The sequence below is a fragment of the Halichoerus grypus genome, chromosome 10 (genome assembly GCF_964656455.1).
Source record: "Halichoerus grypus chromosome 10, mHalGry1.hap1.1, whole genome shotgun sequence".
In the NCBI taxonomy this organism is placed as follows: Eukaryota; Metazoa; Chordata; class Mammalia; order Carnivora; family Phocidae; genus Halichoerus; species Halichoerus grypus.
In genome coordinates, this window is record NC_135721.1 from 73,877,046 (window position 1) to 73,896,986 (window position 19,941).

General features: G+C 35.7%; 1 protein-coding gene across 4 annotated transcripts in view; it reads right to left on the reverse strand.

Annotated features, from left to right (window-relative positions):
* Window positions 1–13,837: 13,837 nt before the first annotated feature.
* Window positions 13,838–19,941, reverse strand: part of PPM1B (protein phosphatase, Mg2+/Mn2+ dependent 1B) — a 76,952-nt gene continuing 70,848 nt past the window's right edge. For 2 of the 4 annotated variants that reach the window (XM_036087395.2, XM_036087391.2), the window contains one exon: window positions 16,467–17,529. In XM_036087395.2, coding sequence (XP_035943288.1) covers window positions 17,224–17,529 — 306 coding nt within the window. In that variant the 3' untranslated portion in view covers window positions 16,467–17,223. The other 2 variants (XM_036087393.2, XM_036087392.2) reach the window with 2 other exon arrangements.

Genomic DNA, 19,941 nt, shown 5'->3' on the forward strand with positions numbered 1-19,941 from the left:
CACTTGTAGTTATGGCTTAGGTTGGAAATTTAAAGTTAATTAGAGACCTTACATTCTTTCTCATGTAAGTGTTTAAAGCTATGCGTTTCCCACTAAGCATTGCGCCTCAGCTGCAGCCCCAACATTTTGGTATGTTGTGATTTTCATTTTCATTCTGTTCAAGGTATTTTCTAGTTTTCCTTATAACTTACTCTTTGGCACATGGATTATTTAGAAGTGTGCTGTTCTTTTGTTATTGATTTCTAGGCTAATTCCTTTGTGGTCAGAGAATATGTCTTCTATGATATCAATTCCTCATACTTAGTGAGACTTTTCAGAAGTAGGGGAACCTTTTCCTTGCTCACTTTCCCCGTCTGCTGATTGGATACAGATGACCATAAGGCGCTGGGTAATGACGTAGCCACAAGTTGGAAAAGGTCTCACACTTGAATCACCACGTGGGAGAGAGCAGCTCACTTACCTGGAACACTCGTTCTGGTGTACGCATAAGCAAGAAATGAACTTCTAGTATTTGAACCAGTACAGGTTTGGTTCTGTTTATTGTAGTAGTTCTGCGCACCCTGATTACAATGCTGCTTATCTTTTTAAGGCTCCGCTTTCTCCCCAATACCCTGAAAGTGAATTTTTCATAAAACATATTATATTTTAGTTCATACTATCCAAAGCATATCCGACCCATCTATTCAACCATTTTCATATGTTTCCATTAACAGACAAAAACTGCATAAAAATATAAACATATATGAAGTTTATTGTATCAGCCAAGGTTCTTTTAAAAATAAATTTTTATTGAAGTATAGCATACATACATATATGCACACAAATATACTATCTTGATCAACATTCTATAGGATACATAGAGCTGCTGAGATTTACAAAGCTGTCTACACGTGGGCCGTTCTCTTCCCTCCCATCATGTCTTGCTGTTTTCACAGCCCTGGTCATGGAGGAAGTCAAGAAGGCAAGAGAGAAGAGGCACCCTGCAGCGCAGTGTGCTACAGAGACACCCTTCCAAGAGGACCCAACTCAAGGCTCAAAGTCACAGCTAGTCCTTTCCCGTCACCTGCCTGCAGCTGAGTTCCTCTGCCACCCTCCTCCAGGGCCACCATTTTCCATTTTTTTAAGGGAAAGAGGATCTGATACAGGCAGGGAAGAAGGTAAGAAGAGAAGCTACGCTGTGCTCCTTCCCCAGAGCGAATGCAAGACTCCAGCCAGGGTTGCTGCTCGACCACTTTACTTGCACCTGTCAGATACTGATTGCGATGTAATGGTACTAATTTTATTTAGTAAGAACGCTTTCCTGCATCTTGACCCACGGCCTGAAATGTGAGTAAGCATCCTTTTGGACACTGTACTGTTCTGCTCTGTCCCATCTATATGCTGCACTTGGCCTCAGGCTGTCAGCCTAGTGATAGTTTTGATTTTTTTTTTTTAATGTATTAGGGTTATTTTTAAAAATGCTTTTTAAGAATCACATACATACAGGATGAAAAAGGGAGAGGTACCTAAAAAGAGTAAGACAACCAAATAAACAAAAACAAGAAACCACCAGTTTTCACAGACAGAAATGTAACAAGTTCAGAATTTCAAAAAATGCATAAATGATACAAGAAACACCATAAGCAAAACCACCACCAGAAATCTGCATGTATGTGTAGGAATGGGGTCAAAGTAAAAACTTAAATTAGCCAAGTTATACACAAGTGATTGGGCCAATATGAACTTTATTTCCTATTTTACGTTGATGGAAAACAAGAAAATGATACTGAAAATCTAAGAATATTTCTGAGTGGCCCACTGTTTCACGTTAGAGACAAGTGTGGAGTAGGGACCGGCTACAACATCAGAAAGGGAAAAGGTCATTCCAATTTTGGGGAAAGGTAAAAAAAAATGATGGCAACTTGACACTAATCTCAGGGAAGACCCCAGAATAGATCCTTTCAGTGTTTTCTAATTCTTCAGGAAAGAGAACATCTCTATAAATCAACAGGCGCGACTTCGTGAACTTTTAGGGGCAGCTGCCTGCCTAACATTTGGGAAATGCAGGACTTCTACAAGGAATGTAAGCTCCCCCAATATCCTTTATAACCTTGAAGAGCTATGGGCTCATCAGTAAATCGCTGCATCCTTACCTAACGGGTGTTGATTGATACCTTGGTCAATTTGTATCCTACTGAAAAGTTTTGGAGGCCTTTATCCTCAGACTTGTTTCATTCAATGGACAAGTTTACATACGAAACTTTGGAGTGATCAGAAAAAGACCGCAAATAGATCTTACATGAATCCAAAAACATCTCAAAAGGTTAATGAATCTAACACAAGAAAACTTAATAGGAAGAAATGCAGGTCCTGCAAAGTAGGTTAAGCAAAACACCAACTCTACAAGTGCAGGATGGGGGAAAATCACTTACAGCAGTAAAAATCGTGAACCTCCGAAGACTCACACGGTATCACGTGGGTGCCAGAAAAGCTAGTCCAACATTTGGGTGCTAATAGATGAAGAGTATTAACTAGAACAAAGGAATGATAGCTCTGCTACTTATAAATGTTCAGCTTTGGGTTGTGTACTTTCAGAAAGCCCTAGAAAACCAGAGCATTTGCAGAAAAGCGTCTTGGATGGTAAAGACAACTGAAGCCCATGACATATGATGAGTGAACCGGGGACAGAAAAGAGCAGAGGCTGGGTGTCATCACAGTAGCTGCTGGTAAATGTTTGGTCTTGAGCTAATAAGACAAATGAAGGGAAGAAACAAAGAACCAACTGGGACGGGTAGAACTGCCCAAGATGAAAGTAGATTCTGGTTCCGGGAGTCAGACTAACACCGTTAAATGTTTTTTCCAACTTTGAGATTCCATAAATACATAAAGATCTGACCAGCTACAAAATTTATTACTCTATTTTTGAAGAACACACAAATGACAATTCTTCAGAACTACTATGTTAAAACTTGAGGACATAAAACTACAAGTCATTCAGAATTTGCTTTTTTGGGCCACTTTTTATCTCTTGGACAAGTGTGGGGGTGTTTCCCCCTAGTTTTACTGAGATACAATTGAAATGTGTGTTTTTTTGATGTGAAATCAGTCTAGAAAATGTAATTTATTTTGCCCCCTCCCCCGACTAGTGTTAAAGCAATCAGCATTGCATAAATTTTTCATGGTATACTTCACTAGTATAGTGTAGTACACTTTTATACTGTAATAGGGAATATTCCATCTTACCTGCTACATTCATGCATGTTCTACCCTGAAAAAAGCAAAAAGCCCTAAAAAAATCATATATACAATACAAACATGGGTTATTAGAAAGGAATTCCTGGGAGGGGGGTGGGAGGATGGGTTAGCCTGGTGAAGGGTATTGAGGAGGGCACGTTCTGCATGGAGCACTGGGTGTTATGCACAAACAATGAATCATGGAACACTACATCTAAAACTAATGATGTAATGTATGGGGATTAACATAACAATAAAAACATTAAAAAAAAGAAGGAATTCCTTCCTTTTCAAAGACAATTTTACATAGCCAATCTTCTAGGTACATTTAACTTACGGTTTTATTTGTATAATTTAGGTTACCCCTAACTATCTGGAAATGTGTGGTATGGTATAAACCTAATTCTAACCAATTCCAATTCTGTCTTGAAGGTATGTCTTAGTACACTACACGTAAGCTCTAGAAATAACTACTGCATAGCTGAGATCGCCATAAACCCATTTCAACATTCATTCTCAGAGATTATGCAAAATATGGATAAATCCATGGAACACACTAAAGAAATATTTGATCTACATACTACATCATAGAATTATCCAGAGATCAAAACATGAAACTTTTCCATGGTTCTCCCTAAAAGAAATGATCTACTGTCTTTCAAAAATTTTGCTATGCTTCCTAGAATATTTATGATCAGTTCTTTGGAAAAGCAAGAATTCAATTTGGCAGCCTTTGTGCTCAAGGACCAAACAAGGGTTCCTTTTTTCTTACCACTCTTTCTTGCCCCTTTTGGTCCTGCAGTGGAGATACAATCTCTCAGAAGGAGGATGCACGTACTGGACAGGCCTAGTCACTTACTACTCTGTTACATAAAAGTAAGATAACAAATGGAATTGTGATAAAAGGCACAAGAGGGGAGCTTACTTAGGTGACATGTCGTCCAAAAGTACAATTTTTTGGCCACTGGGAAAAGTATTTACGAGACAATACTTGAGCTGGTTTCTTGTGTGCCAAGATATCCACTACCTCCTATATCCTTAAACACAAGTCTTTGACATCATCTAAATTAGTTTACAAAGCGTCTAATCTAAGGGGGTTATTAAGATTTGTATTCATGTAGAACAAACTGGTTACAAACTTACTTCGGAAATTTCTGTTGACTATAAACAGTGAATCTCATTTCAGAAGAGATCTGGACAGCACAAATACCAGAATCAAAGAAAGATGTTCTTACACGAACATTTAGAAACCCAGTAACTTCTCATTTAAATGGTGCTTTTAGGAGAAAGGAAACAATAATGACAGATTAAAGCCTGCCTCTAACCATGAGATTCCCGGGAATAAAACCAAAATATTCCCCAAAGCCACAGGTGTTTATCACAGGGACAGAGAAAAATATGATTTTGAAAGGTGCAGGGACAGTTTTTCTCTGCCTCCACTAATGGGCTGTAAGAGTACCAGTTAATAGCAGTATAAATAATACAATTACATAATGTTGGGTTCATTTTTCTTTCAGGCTTAAAAAAAACCTTCATGTCCTTGTACTTTAGGGGCTTGGGAGGTCTGCCAGCCACTGTCTTTCTTGTCACCAGAGCCCTCGGTGGGTTTACAAATGGACATGCCCGAGACTGCCATCTGGTGGAAATGATAGAAATTGAAATGATTTTGTTGTAAGTAATTAAGCCAGTCAACTACAAAGAAGGTATGAATTAAAAATATATGGGGGGGGCGGGGAATGGTTCATTCATGACAATAAGAAATATAAAATAATAAGGAATTAACTGAAGAAACATGTCAAGCATACGGAGAAAACCATAAAACTTTACTGGGGGCATAAAAACACTCATATAGATAGATACAGCATTTTCCTGGAATGGAGCTCTGCTCTGCTAAAGTTATCAATGACCCCCTCCCCTAATTATTCTAAGCATATCACAACTCAACATTAACAGGATTTTTATTTGGCAGGGAAATCTTGGCCAAATTAGTCAAAAGTTCATCTGGAGGAATGAACTGAATTTTTGTTCAAGTAGAGTAATAAGGGAGCACTTTCCCTACCAGATAATAACACATATAATAAAACTATGATACTTAAGATGACATACTGATACATAATACAAAGCAATGAAATAGAATGCCCATAAAAATACAAGCATATACAAGAATATACAGTAAAAGGGCATCTTCAAATAAATGAGAAAAGACTGGCTTATGTAACTAGCTGGTTTAAGAGGATAACGAAAAATATTACATTAGATTTTTGCCATGGAGTAATACCCCAAAATAAGTTCGACTAGTATTTATAACAAAAAAACCAAAGTTGTAAAAGAAAATATAAATATTTACTTACTCAGAATGTGAAAAGATTGTCTATGTATACAACTGAAGGCTGAGACTGTTAAAGAAAATAATAAAATTCTAAAACTTTTGAAGCTTATTTATTTAAGTAATCTCTACACCCAACGTGCAGCTCAAACTCACGGCCCCGAGATCAAGAGTCACATGCTCTTCTGACTGAGACAGCCAGGTGCCCCAAATTCTAAAATTTTTGAATATAAACAACCAAGGGACACTTCTCAAAACTCATCAAATTAAACACCTAAGATCTTTGCAGTTTACTGTATATAAATTTTACTTCAATTTTCCAAAAAAGTAAAACAAAAAATAAACACCACTATATCTGACTTCAAATGGCATATGGAAGATAAAAGGGTTATTTTTTAAGTATTTTTGACCAAAGGGAGCTATCCAATACTCTTTCAGATCAGAGCATTTTAGCTCTCACCTGTGCATCTCCAATCATAGCAGAAAGTCTCTATTCTTACCATAGGAAAAACTGGCACAGAAACAAAAAGTCACCATGTAAGAAAAAGCACAGAAATAAAGTAACATAGCATAAGATTTTCTTGGGGAAAAAAAAAAAACATGTTATTGAGCTTGCAGTTTTTCAGGAATTAGGTCATTTCCATATTGTTAGATGTGCTTTGTCCTTAGTCCCATCCCTCAATATCCTTATTTAAAAAGACAAACAATAACTAATAAAATAATTCATGGCATATTTGAAAGAATGGTTGAATACCTAAATATACAAAGAGCTCTCACAAATCAATAAATGATAACTATATTAGAAAATAAGCAACACGTTGAATAGGCTTTAATAAAAGATATAAAATTAGCCAAAATGTGAGAAAAAATGTTCAATCTCACTAGTAATCAAATAATTGAGAATTAAGTCAAGAAAATATCATAAATTACAATATCTTACCTATCAATTTGGCAATGTACAACACTTGAGAGAAAGCAAAAGACACAGGCTTTTTTGTATACTGTTGGGATTATAAATTGGTACACTAAATTCACTTAGTTTGTTTTTTATTTTTTAATTCAAAACTTTATAAAAAATTCAAACATACAGAAAATTACAGAAAAGAATGTAAGATACCCTTACCTACCACCCAAATTTAACCAATGTTAACATTTTGATTTGTTTTGTGGGGTTGAGGGATGGAAAGAAAGATCTCACACTTTGCAATGCTTCTGAATAAATGCTGTCCTAAATCATTCCTATGCATGTTTTATACATATTATTTACCTATACATTATATATCATATTCCCTCATCCCTCAACTCTGAAGATTTCCATTTTTTTCCGTGCCACTTTTAATGCATGATTAAGAAGAAAATGAAACGATGATTTATTTTTAAGATTTTATTTGAGAGAATGAATGAGAGAGAGAGAGTGAACAAGCGGGGGGGTGGGGAGCGCGGGAGAGAAGGCAGAAGCAGGTTCCCCGTTGAGTAGGGAGCCCGACAGGCTCAATCCCAGGACCCTGAGATCAGGACCTGAGCCGAAGGCAGACACTTAACTGACTGAAACACCCAGGCGCCCTGAAGTGGTGTTTAATAACACTTAGGATTATTTTATACCTATTGTAATATGGTTGGGTTTGGTTTTTAAGCAGGCTCTACACCCAACATGGGGTTGAAAGCAGACCCTGAGAACAATAGTACACTCTACCAACTGAGCCAGCCAGGTGCCCTGTAACAGGTTTTTAAGAGACTTTTTATAAATCTTGTCATTTGTTTTGCATACACAATAACTTCGCTTCTATGTTAAATCATATGTGATTTTTTTTTTTTTATTCATGAGAGTCAGAGAGAGAGAGAGGCAGAGGCAGAGGGAGAAGCAGGCTCCCCGCCCAGCAGGGAGCCCGATACGGGACTCGATCCCAGGACCCCGGGATCATGACCCGAGCCGAAGGCAGACGCCCAACCATCTGAGCCACCCAGGCGCCCCATATGTGATCATTTTAGAGATTTTAAACAGCATTGGACTTAACACATGCAGTCCCAACCTTATGCAAAGCGCACTCATGGAACGGAAATAGGAACCACCATTAAGCAGCAGATGCAACTGTGCTTAGCCAATGGCAATTCTAAGATGCCACTGACCTAGGATGCTTCTCAATCGCAAAGAAATTAAAATACGAAAAAGTGCATTTGGGAGTCAATTTTGGAGATTAAAGCTGTCCAACGACATCCTTGTAGAGCTCGGTGTTTCCTTCAGCATTATGTTCTTAGAGGATTAAGAGGGCTCACTGCCTATGGAGGAAAAGCCAGCAGCAGCACAGGATTCTCAGCCCAGCCTCGCCAGCATTTTCACTAAGCACCCCAGGAAAAACTGTTTTGTGCTCAAGGGTACTTACTAGTAGCTGGAGTTATTCCTCCTTGGCAACATCTGCCTAAAATCAGGAAAACGGTCTAGCGAGAGTCACTTCAACAGCCCAGAAATTCACACACTTACCAGCTGAGCCTAAGGTGCCCCAAGTGATACACTTGCCTTGGGGCCCAAAGATTCAGTAACCAAGAAAAACACACGAATGCAACATTTAAAAGAAAACTAATGTGAAAACCACGACAAACAAAATATCAGGTATTAAATAAAGACAAAATCGCTATCGCTGAACTTTTCACTGAGCGTTTTTCATTTCAGTGAGTTCATTCATTCATTGGAGTCTCAGGCTCCAACATCGCAGGCAGGGCTGTTACTGGTCCAGCTGGCCTTCCAGGGGAAGGCAAGGGGTCAGTGACCGCTGTGGGACCACACTGGCCTCACGTGTAAATGTGCAACACACTTTCATAGGTAGAGTGAACAATTTTCAATACTAGGTGCCAAAATGGATGCAGACTACTCAGCAGCGGAGTGTGGTCATTCACTGTATTTTTATTAAAAGGAATGGAAGTTTATGAAAGATGAAGGCGATGCCTACCTGCCAGGTAGGAGCATTTATGAGGCCACAGTAACGAAAATGGTGTGTTATTACACAGGGTTAGACAAAAAAGACAATAGAACAGAATGGAGAATGAGAAATGGATGACCTAATGTAGGAAATTGGTGTGTGACAGGGACGGCATGGTGCTGGCGCAATTAGCTAGCGGAATGCAAAATATTAGATCCCCGACTCTGTACTGTAAAAACCAGTAAATTCAAGATGGATTAAAATCCCAATATATTATGCACTCGGGAGGTAGGATGAAGACTCTAAAACTACTGGAAGAATATATGAACTTGAGATGGCGAGGATTCCTTGAACAAGACAATAGTACACCGGAGACACTGATAAATAAAAAAAGACCTCATATGCAAAGTATAAAAGAAAATTAGGTTTTGCAACACATATAAACAAAGGATTAGTATCCAGACTATACCTAAAAAACTACAAGTGAAAAAAATAGCAAACCAAAAAGAAAAATGAGCAAAGGATATGAGCAATCATTTCAGAGGAAATTCAAATGGCCACTCAGAAAAAGAGGTTTGCCTCACATGTAACCAGATATGCAAATTAAACTATTTTCATGGTCACATAACCGGCAAATTTAAAGTCTGACAATTATTTGCGTTAACTGAGAATGGAGATAGATAAACAGGAATTTCTGTACATTTCTAGTAGAAGTGGAAACTAGGATATCTTTAGTATAATGCATTTGCAATATTAACTTGAAGGTATGCATACCTAATAACCTAGTTAATTTTATTTCTAGGCAAATACTAGAAAAACACTAGTACATGTGCTCAAGGAACATATGCCAGGGAGCCCACTGCATCAGTTTTGTTTTTTTTTAGTAAAGAGTTACAAATCCCCTAAATATCTATCCTCAATGGGGAAATGGATACATTGTGGTAGTCAGACAAAGGAATATTATATCAGTTTTTGTTTAACCATTAGCTTGTTTTATAGAAGAGGGGATGTAGAGGTAATAATGTGAGCAGATCAATTCAAACCTGAGGCTGGGAATAACATCTTTTCCTCCCCATAATACCCCAGGCCAAAATCAAAACTAACCAAACGGCGGATGTGTGGAGGAACGGGTAATGAGGTGGCTGACCCCTCGTGGTGGGTGATATTTGACTCTTTGTGCAACTTCATTCCCCTTCCCCACCTTCTAAATAGGTAAATCTTAATTTTTGGGTAGATCGCAAGTCAAAACCTGTAAATATCATTCATGGCTCAGCCAACATTCTTCTGAGTTTCCTTCCTTGTAAAAGAGTGTACTGTCTAGTTTCATCCACCAAGTCATATATATATATATATATATATATACTCTCTGAGCCTAGTGATCTTTAAACTTCCCAATGTCATAAAACCTTTACTCAAATCAAATCTTAGATGGAATCCCAACAAGTAACAGAAAAAAGCAGAACTGCTACGGAGGTTGAAAAATGGCACCCCTTGTAATTGTAACATTTTAGGGAGTTTGAACTACACGAAAATTTTTAAGATTATTAGTTTGAGTATGTATAATTTTAAAATGTGAACTCTTCCTGAAATGCTTTTAAGGTTCCTAAAGAACCTGTAACTCCAGGATTAATAGAATCCAGTTACTCTAACAGCATCAGAGTTCTATAATAACGATTGCCAGTCCTACCTAAGATCAATTTCAACAGCAAATATTAAATATAAGTATTTAAAATAAGATTTATACTATATTAATTGGCTTAGAAGATGCTTACTCATAGGCAAAATCTCATGAAAATAAACACGGTCCTCTAAATCATGTCACTGTGGAATTTTGCCAAAATAAATTGCACCTCATGACTTCAAGACTTAGTAATGAAACAAAACTCCTCTTCATAGTGAATGCACAAGTGAAAAAGAAGCACAAATGACCCAGGAAAGGGAAAGAAGGTATCAAACTGTTACATTAGAGTAATTCTTGGATTGTACTGGTCCTCTTCACCTCAAATACATGCCCATGTATTTTCATCAGAGTAGATATTATGAGATAATATGTGAAATATTAGAGACAGTAAGAGAGATAGAAAATAGAAAATAAAAGAGATAAATGTAAAATATATTTGTTGTACAGATTTAATTCCTAAAGCAATCACTATTGCCATTATAGACTACAGTTATTAGTCAAGGGGGGAAAAAAATCCCAAAAGTTTGATTCCACCCATATTTGAAAGGTATGGTGCTTTTTTGCTCAACTAGAACAATAAATGATGTATTTAGTTAATAGAAGTGTTTGCCAGGTAGAATAAACTAAAACAAAATAAGGGGCGGGGGAGAAGAGACCACAGCCAGGAAAACCAGCAAGGAGAGAGAACCAGCACTGATGTAGTCACAGCCCGAAAAGAAACCTATTCTGTATTAGTAGCTACCCTGGTTTACTTCTAGACCACAAGGTAACATACATAAACCAAAACAATGGGCAAAAATAAACACCTGCTTAGCATTTTCATTAAAGCTTATGGAAAAATTCCCCAAGTTGAATAGAAAAAAAATCTTAACATAGAAAACAATGCAAAACAAATCATTATAATGCCCACTAAGAATTTATTTGCCAAAGTAAGTAACCCTGCGAATTGCTTTGAAATAAATTTTGGTCGTAATGATTATTACATTAGTATTTCACTACCTTACGAATACAATGGATTTTCTGCACTGTGCATTGTTAGTGTGTGAAAAAAAATTACAATATGTGATTTACTATTTAGCCACCCAAAACAAAATGTGTTCTAAAATCTTTTATCAAATGCAAACACAAAGGCAATTTAGAAGAGAAATGTGAATTTGAGAAGTCACTGAAAAATGGGATCTAAATTCAAGACCAGAAAGTATGATTTGGCTAGCAAAAGAAATTCAATGGGCAAGTTCCGGTTAATTTCTGTGACTGAAGCTGAATAAAAACTCAGTTTAACTCCAGCAACATAGATCGATGCTCTGCTTTGACTGTATACTTTCCCACATCCGGAAAACACACACATTTGTTTTCTGATGACCAATTTGTTGTCTGAAAACAAAAACGCCGCTCATAACATCAAAATACTTATTTACTTGTTAGTGCATGGTCTCATTCCATCAAGTATTTCAGGTAATTTAGTTTGGAATATAAACCAGTGAGACTCTAAATTCTGGCTCAAATGTTGGGCTAATATTATCAAAACATCGCTCCTCAACTGATACCATTTCCCTGGTCATTAAAAGACATTTTGAAGACTAGCTAGGAGAAAAACAAAACAAAAACAGACCTCAGAGAGCATGACAGCACCCTCTTTTCACATAGGAAGATTGATTCATTATATGGAAACTTCATCTTAGTTTTAAATTTTGCTACAGTTTCTTATGAAGACCAAGTGTCTAGTTAGGTGGCTGGAGAGCCTGCCAAACACTATGAAAAGACATCAAAACCCAAATGAATCCCCCACATCTGAAAATAAAACCGACGTAAGGACTGAAGGAGAATTCAGAGTTGCCGTCGCTTTTTAACTAGACACATTTAAAACAAAAAGCTCAAGAAATGAGTGGGTTTTTTTTTCCAAGTAATAACTGTCTTAAGTAAATATTTTAATTACCAAGCCTCATAATTGGGCAAGAAACACGAGACAGAAATTATGAGTGTTTTTTTTTTTAATGCCTCCAAGGCAACTTTACTCAACTCCGTTGAATGTTCAGAAAATCGAAAAACCTAACAGAAAAACTTCAACATAAAAGCCCTGATTTATTTAATGGTCATTAAAAAACAAAAAGTCCTATCTTTATCTGGGCAACCCAACGTGACATCTCAAATCGTTTTGTGGCAAAACGATTTTATTTCAAATAACACGAATCTACACTGAAGACATCTTAAAAGACTAGAGTGATCTGAATATATGCAATATGAAAACCAAACTCTCTTGTTAACCACAAAACAGGAGTTTCCCAAATTGAAACCCATCACAGTTATTCCCTGATAAAATACAAAATTAAAGATTCCACCTTGTTCATCTTGCTAAGCAGAACAGTGACCACAGTCACCATCTCCCCCCAGCTAAATTTTATGCCGAAGTGTGATAGCTGTCGCTTACACTTAGCGAGCTGTGTGCTGAACCAGCCGCTTTCGTGGAGCACCACATAAATCTTTCGCCTTCTACCATTTCTACTTGAAAGAGTGACTGACAGACTATGGTGATTCAGCAGACATTTTCTCGGAAGTAAATGAAGTAAGCCTGTCACTCAAGGAAAACAACTGACAATATTTGGTGCCAGCGACAAAATCTCACCTTTCAAATGAAAATTAGAATTTTGAAAAATCTGTATCCATTGCCGTGAGCTTGACAGCTTCCCGATACTTGAAAGATTTTTTCTGATGAGATCAGTTATATTAAGAAAAAAAATTTAAACACTGTATAATAACATGTCAATATTCTGAAGAACCGCATAATTCAATGAACCAGTATTTTCCAAACGATCAATGCATGATGTTACCAAATCATGTCAAAGTAGGACATCCATTCAAAACTCCCAACAAGATAGATCAAATGGGTTTTAATGTAAGAGTACAAAGTGGACTGACAGTTTCAGACTGCACCTAACCTTTAAGAAATGAATCAAACAGAATAGTCACAATTACCTGAAGCTATTAAAATACTCTTTTCTAAATATGTATTTGTGTGAAGCCAGATTTCTTCGTATACTTCCAACGAAGCACCACATTGCAACAAAATGAACGCACAATCAGATATGAGAATCCAGCCCAACATTAAAGGGTTTACAAAAACGAAAACCACGGCTACTTGTCACACTAAGTTTTTTAAATTTGGAAAATAACTATTTTTCATAAAACAATGCTATTTATGTTACCAGGCAATGGTTTCATTTTTTAATGATTGAAGTAGTATGTAAAATTTCTTGGCTTTAATTTCTAATGTGATAAATAAAATAAATAAAATAAAACCCATAAAAGCAAAAGTTCTTTGGGATCTTTAATCTTTAAAAATATAAATGGAAAAAAGAATATAAACAGCTCGACTAGAAGACTGAGATTAGTAAAGACTGAGTTCAGGTTTTTCTTTTGCTAATTCACACATTATTCGTATTTCAAGGGTCACTAAACCACCTGAAAAAGGTTTTTTGAAACGGCAAAAAAAAAAAAAAAAAAAAAAGGTTTTGGAGTGAAGAGGGGGTTAATTAGTACTGTCCTATACAGTTTGGTTAATTCCCCTCTGGAATTACAATTCACCTACATGGTTTTGTATGAAACATTTCACAATAAATATTCCAACTATGTAAAATGTTTAAAAATTACATTCAAAACTGGACTTTTACTTTTAAAAATCATACCAAATAGTAATATGTCACATTGTTTTTATCAATTCTTTATTTAGGTAACAAGTTGGTTATGTTCACTGCATTGTATGAAACATCACAATATCATACGGGAAAGGTACTATCAGTACAGGGTTGGATCAGAGTAGACAGTCTGAACAATAAACCATTTTGCATTCTTCATTCCCTATCTTTTTACAACCCCCCAAACCCAGTAAAGGGACAGATAGCTTTTAACATCATCATGTAAAGCACTTTAACTTACAAGGCTAAAATCTAAAGAATAAATAAAATATATTGTGGCAATAATTCCTTTTAGACCAAAAATCAGGTGCACAATAAATCAAATGATCAGGAAAGCGGTCTGCATTCAAATGTGTGGCTCTCCAGAAACAGCTTCAGGAAAATGTTACAGAAAAGGTCATGAATTCCATTTCACACAGGACCAGATGATGACTCATTTTAACTACACACAAGGGCAATTACATCCCGCTGAAACACAATTTAAACATATAGGAAAATGTTTACAAAGCATCCACAACATGTAAACCATGTACAAATGGATACATTCATTGCTTCTCTACCCCGATAGCTTCTTTTCCATAAATATTTTACTCTTCATGTTCAGCATTAATTGGATTTACTACATGCAAAACTCAAAAAGAATTCAAGAATTCAAGGTTATTGTAAAAATAGAATTAAAATAATAATCTTCAAGTACCTTATGTGACAGCCACTCTGTACCGTGCCCAATGTTATAAAATGAAAGGTTACTGAACCCATGAAAATATCTCTGTAATATTTCCTTAGATCTAAAATAGATAATTTTAAATGTATTTATAGTCATTTCAATGTGATATTCTGAGCTTTGAAAATAACGTAAACAATTAAAAATTATACCAAATTACACACAAAACTTGTATCTTAAAAGCTGAAAAATTAAAACTATAGAAACCCACATGTAAAACAGAAATCACAATTTACATTATAAAGGCAAATCTCATCATTTAAAAAATTTGCAGCAGTGAGATGTCAAAGCAAATTATAAATAGCCATAAATTAATCCATTTGGTTTCAAAAGATTTTCTAGTGAGAGTTGAAGGATGTAGTAGGTACATGCATAAAATTTGTAAGGGTTTTATAATATTATTGCCAAATACACTTTATCTTGAAAAGCAGGCAACGTTACAATTTGGACATTATTGGAGAACCCAGTTTGGTAATACAGGTAAAATTAGAAAAAAAATTAAATAACAATTAATAATAAATATATATCCTATAGTAAATTGCTCAAAGGAAATTTCAAGCCACAGAGCTGCAAAAAGGCTTCCAACTTGGTGAATTGAGAAAGGAACATCCCATACAATTCTTTACTCTTACATGCTTATATGTTGTGTGTCTTGTCTAAAAACAAAACAAAAACAAAAACAAAAACATAATGTATCTTCAGAGTACGGCTAACTATATTCCCATGCACCTCAGGCAGAGTTTGGGACTTGTGGTGAAATAACTCCCGTTGGTTCCTAGGGCCCAAAGTTCAATACAGACGGAACCAGTATGCCTGAGGTCGGCAAAAAATACTGTAGGACAGGCAATGCTACACGTGGCAATTATCAGAAAACACAAATATGAACATATGATGGGAAATGCTAATGATTTTCTGCTCATATCACAAAACGCTGGGAAATCCACAAGAATATTTTTCCCTTGTATTGAAGAAAATTGTGATTAAAAGTTTTTTTTTTTCCCCCAATTTTCAGAATCAAAAGCATTTTAGAAGGTTTATAAGGCTACCATGGGTCTTCTAGATCTCCAGCACCCTACAGGAAGAGAAAAGGAAGAATATTATTATTATTTACCTCCACCACTTCCAGGTTGGATTGAATTTCAAAAGAAAACAAAATCAGATGAACAAATTACCTTCCTTTCTTTGTTTGAAAAGGCACTTTTACAGAGAGGTGTGTGTAATGTATACTGTGTGTATATACATGGATCTACCTAATACAGATAGAAAATTGGTTGGATTTTTTTTTCCTCCCCTCTCCACCAAATGCCTTCCTCTTTCTCAAACCACTTAAAAATATTCTGGCATTGGAAAAATAGATCAAAGACATCAGCTACATCCAAAGACCCAAAGTTTCAACTTAGGGCACCTTAAGCAACTTTAGATACATGATAAATATAAACATGAATCAGGAAAGTTAATGTTCTACATTCACAAAATATTTAAGAAATATTTTCCCATGTGACTGATAGCCACCTGTATCTTAAAAACCTATTTTAACAAAAACAAAACTCATCTCTGCCACTATTTAAAATATCCTGTAATTCTTGCATTTCTTAGTATCTGATGACTACTTATAGCAAAGAGGACTGTCTTGCAATCCTTAAAACGCCCATCATGGCAACTCTCTGCCATGTCTATGTGTGTCCATACTGACCCAAGATTAATATTTTGTATCACAAAAAGGGGATAAGAAACAGAATGGATTTGAGTAAGCAAGACTTCTCAAAATGTTTTCTTTTAATGACAAAAGCCAAGCCAAAAGTTTCCTAAATTTTCTATCAATACAAATGAATTTCTACTGGGTATTTTTCCAATATACCAAACCTGGTTGTTTAAAAATTTTTTTTAATTTAAAAATAAGTACAACATGCATAGATTATTCCACATCACATGCTTTATTTGGACTTGAACACTTATAATTTCATTCTAAACACTTGGTTGACATCCATTTTGATGTATGTAGTTAGGCTATACAGAACATACAAACCAAAGCTGTAATAATACATAGGTTTTTCAAAAATTAGGTTTCAATAAAGAATACAGAGAAAGGAAAAATAACCACACATCCAACAGCTCAGAACGTCTAAAAATAAAACTACAGAGATGTAAAATATAAACAAGTCAAAGAACACACAAATTATCATCCTTGGGGAAAAAAAAAATACAGGCCAGCATCTGCCATTCTTTGACGAACTAAAATCACTAAAGAAAACACAAATTTTTTACAAAGCTAACTATGAGTGTACTAATATGTAAAATAATGTGAAGCAGTAGAATTCTACATTTACAAGTTTTTCCACAATATAATGTCATCTTGCTTATCAGTAAGTAATCTCTAATCTTATCTAGTATGAAGTTAACTACTGATTTGAGTAACTAGTAGCCTCATTTCTGGCATACAATATGAAATGACATATAATTTTATTAAATTCAACGTACTATAAATAGTCCATTTTAAACTATCTGATAAAGGTGTATGCAAAGGCCTTCTTAAAAAACAAGGCTATATGAATGTAATAAAACTAGTTTACCAAGATTCAAATAACAAAACGGTTCTATAAACGCATACATTATACTTCCTAAGTAAAAACCAGCAAATCAAAAGATCACAGAAATATTACCACGAAGTCAAGTCATATTTGTTCACCACTCATCTTTGTCCCTGCATCTTCATTATAGCTGTCTAATTCAGCAAGAGCACTGTTTGATTCAGTATGGCTTGCCTGCATTGTCACTGGGCTTCCAGCATCACTGTTCGAAGAAGTAGCTGAGGCAGCTGGGTCAGCAGGGCTTTCTTCTCCCTCTACTTTAGCTAGCCTGTAACTAGTCAGCATCTCCTCCAGAAGTTGTCGGTAGTTTCCCCTATGATTAATTCTCATTTGCCTGAGAGCTTCCACCAATTTTCCCTGTGATCCACTTTCCTCGGCTTCCTCGGAGGCCTTTTTTTAAGATTCAAGACCCCAGTGTCAGTAGACAAACTAGGATATATCACATGTATTTCATAACATAATCACAGCAACACACTCATTTCTCTACCACGAGTAATAGAGTCTAAGCATGAGAACATTTCATTAAAAAGTATCAAGTCTTACTTGTGTCAATAAAAATTTCCACTTGAAATATCAAGTTAATTTTAGCAAATTATCATGAACTAGTTTACATCTTATTTCACACTGGCATTTGAAGCTTCCTCTGAAATTTACTCCACTATTAGAATTCGACAGCAACACAAGCATTTCCTAAAACTGACTTGCTTAACAGAAAAAAAACAGTAATTGGCTAGAATGATTTAGTACAAAAGGAAATTAGTGTTTAAAGCAACAGGAGAGGACAGAAAAGCAGGCCATTAGAACATTAGTTTCTTCATCACTGCTGCTAAATGATAGGTAAGGAGAGGAGGTACAAAATGTAGAACTATATAAATTTAAACTGGATTTTCGGGAAATTTTAATGCTTTTGTGGGTAAGACTTTAATTTCCTCTTTGTTCTTACATATTTTAATAAAAACATTTCTATATCAAAATAAATTATTTTAAACATGATAATAAGATATGAACAGGAAACTACTCAATCCTTTTTTTATTTTATTAAATTTTGGAAAACTTACAGGTTTCTACAATAGCAGCTACTTAATCTCATTAGCAGAACAAGCTCTAACATCGAAGCTGATCACAGTTAAGCTGACGGTCGAAAAGCAAGACAACCTTGCACTGTGTGCCTCCTGATGTGATGCATTAAGGAGTGCAGAACCATGTCCTATGTTCTTGCCAAAAAATGTTTAACATAAATCTAATAAAGCAAATTCCCAATTTACAGGAAAACAGGGAACAGAGGATCGCGTTAAAGGACACAACAAGAAAACAATCATATGATCCAGAATGTAGGACATCCTATTCAAAGCTGGCTCAGATTCTTCTTTTTCAGTGGCAAGGGGAAAAAAAAAAAGTGGGGGCCTGATTACAGACTTCATTAATATGCTTGACTGATAACCTGACTGATCAAACCATTATTCAAAATAACTACTATCACAGTCTTTCTAGAGACAACTGGGGAAATGTGGACTTGGTACTAGATGATACAATCTTAATTTTCGTTGGTATGATAATAGTATTATGGTTATGTAGAAAGATGTCCTCATTTCTTTTCTTTTCTTTTTTTTCAAGTAAGCTCTACGCCCAAAGTGGGGCTTGAACTCATGACCCCAAGATCAGGAGGTGCACGCTCTACCAACTGAGCCATCCAGGCGCCCCAAAATGTCCTCATTTTTAAGAGCGGCATGCCAAAATATGCCAAAATGATGCCTGCAATTTGCTGTCAAAAGGTTCAGTGGAAAAAAAGAAAAAAAAAAAGTAGTGTATATACACACACACACATAAAGAGAGATAAAGCAAATACGGTAAAATGTTAACAATTGTTGAACCTAGGTAGAAGGTGTATAGGTGTTCATTATGATCATTTCAATTTTTCTAGCTATTTGGAATTCTTCATCATAAAATGTTGGGAAAGTAAAACTCAAAAGAGGTTACTGATATAGATGACCTGACACAAACTCTTAACCATCTCTGGAGATTGTTACCCTACAATTCTGCAACAAAGAAACAAAGATAACACGAATATAACCACATAAAATATGGCAATGTTGTTAAGAAAAATGAGAGCATTTGAATGCTTTGGGGAAAAAAAATAGTGCCCTTATGGAAAAAAAGCAACAGATGACAGTGTGCACAGTGTATGTTTTACATGTATGTATAAGTTTATGTATCCACTGGCTTTAGGATATTATCTGTAAAATGCCTGTGGGGAAAGGAAATACAGCAAAATACAAATAATGATAATGGACAGTGAAGTTATGTTTATTTTCATTGAGTTCTCCAATTTTCTACCTCATGTATACTAACTGTAAAATAACTTCTCAAAAATTTTTTAAATGTTTTACGTTTTTATTTATTTAAGTACTCTCTACACCTAATATGGGGCTCGAACTCACAACCCTGAGATCAAGAGTCGCATGTTCTTCTAACTGAGTCAGGCAGGTGCCCCAAATAACTTTTTTTTTTAATTTGCAAAATTTATCATATGGGGAGATCATAATAAAATGCACTCTCTGTTAAGGTTTTTCTTACCTTTTCTCCCTTACCCTTCCCTCTATGCTAAATAAACATGTTTCCCCAAATAAAGTTTCTCATTTGAATCTATTCAGGAAAGGTTAAGATGGAGCAACAAGGTGAATGCTTGCTAATCATAAACCCTATTCGTCTTTAATCAGGTTTTCCAAACGGAAAATTTCTACTTGATAGTATATCACAAAGAACTTTTAATAGAGGGCATAAAGACTCCTCCACCTCACTCCC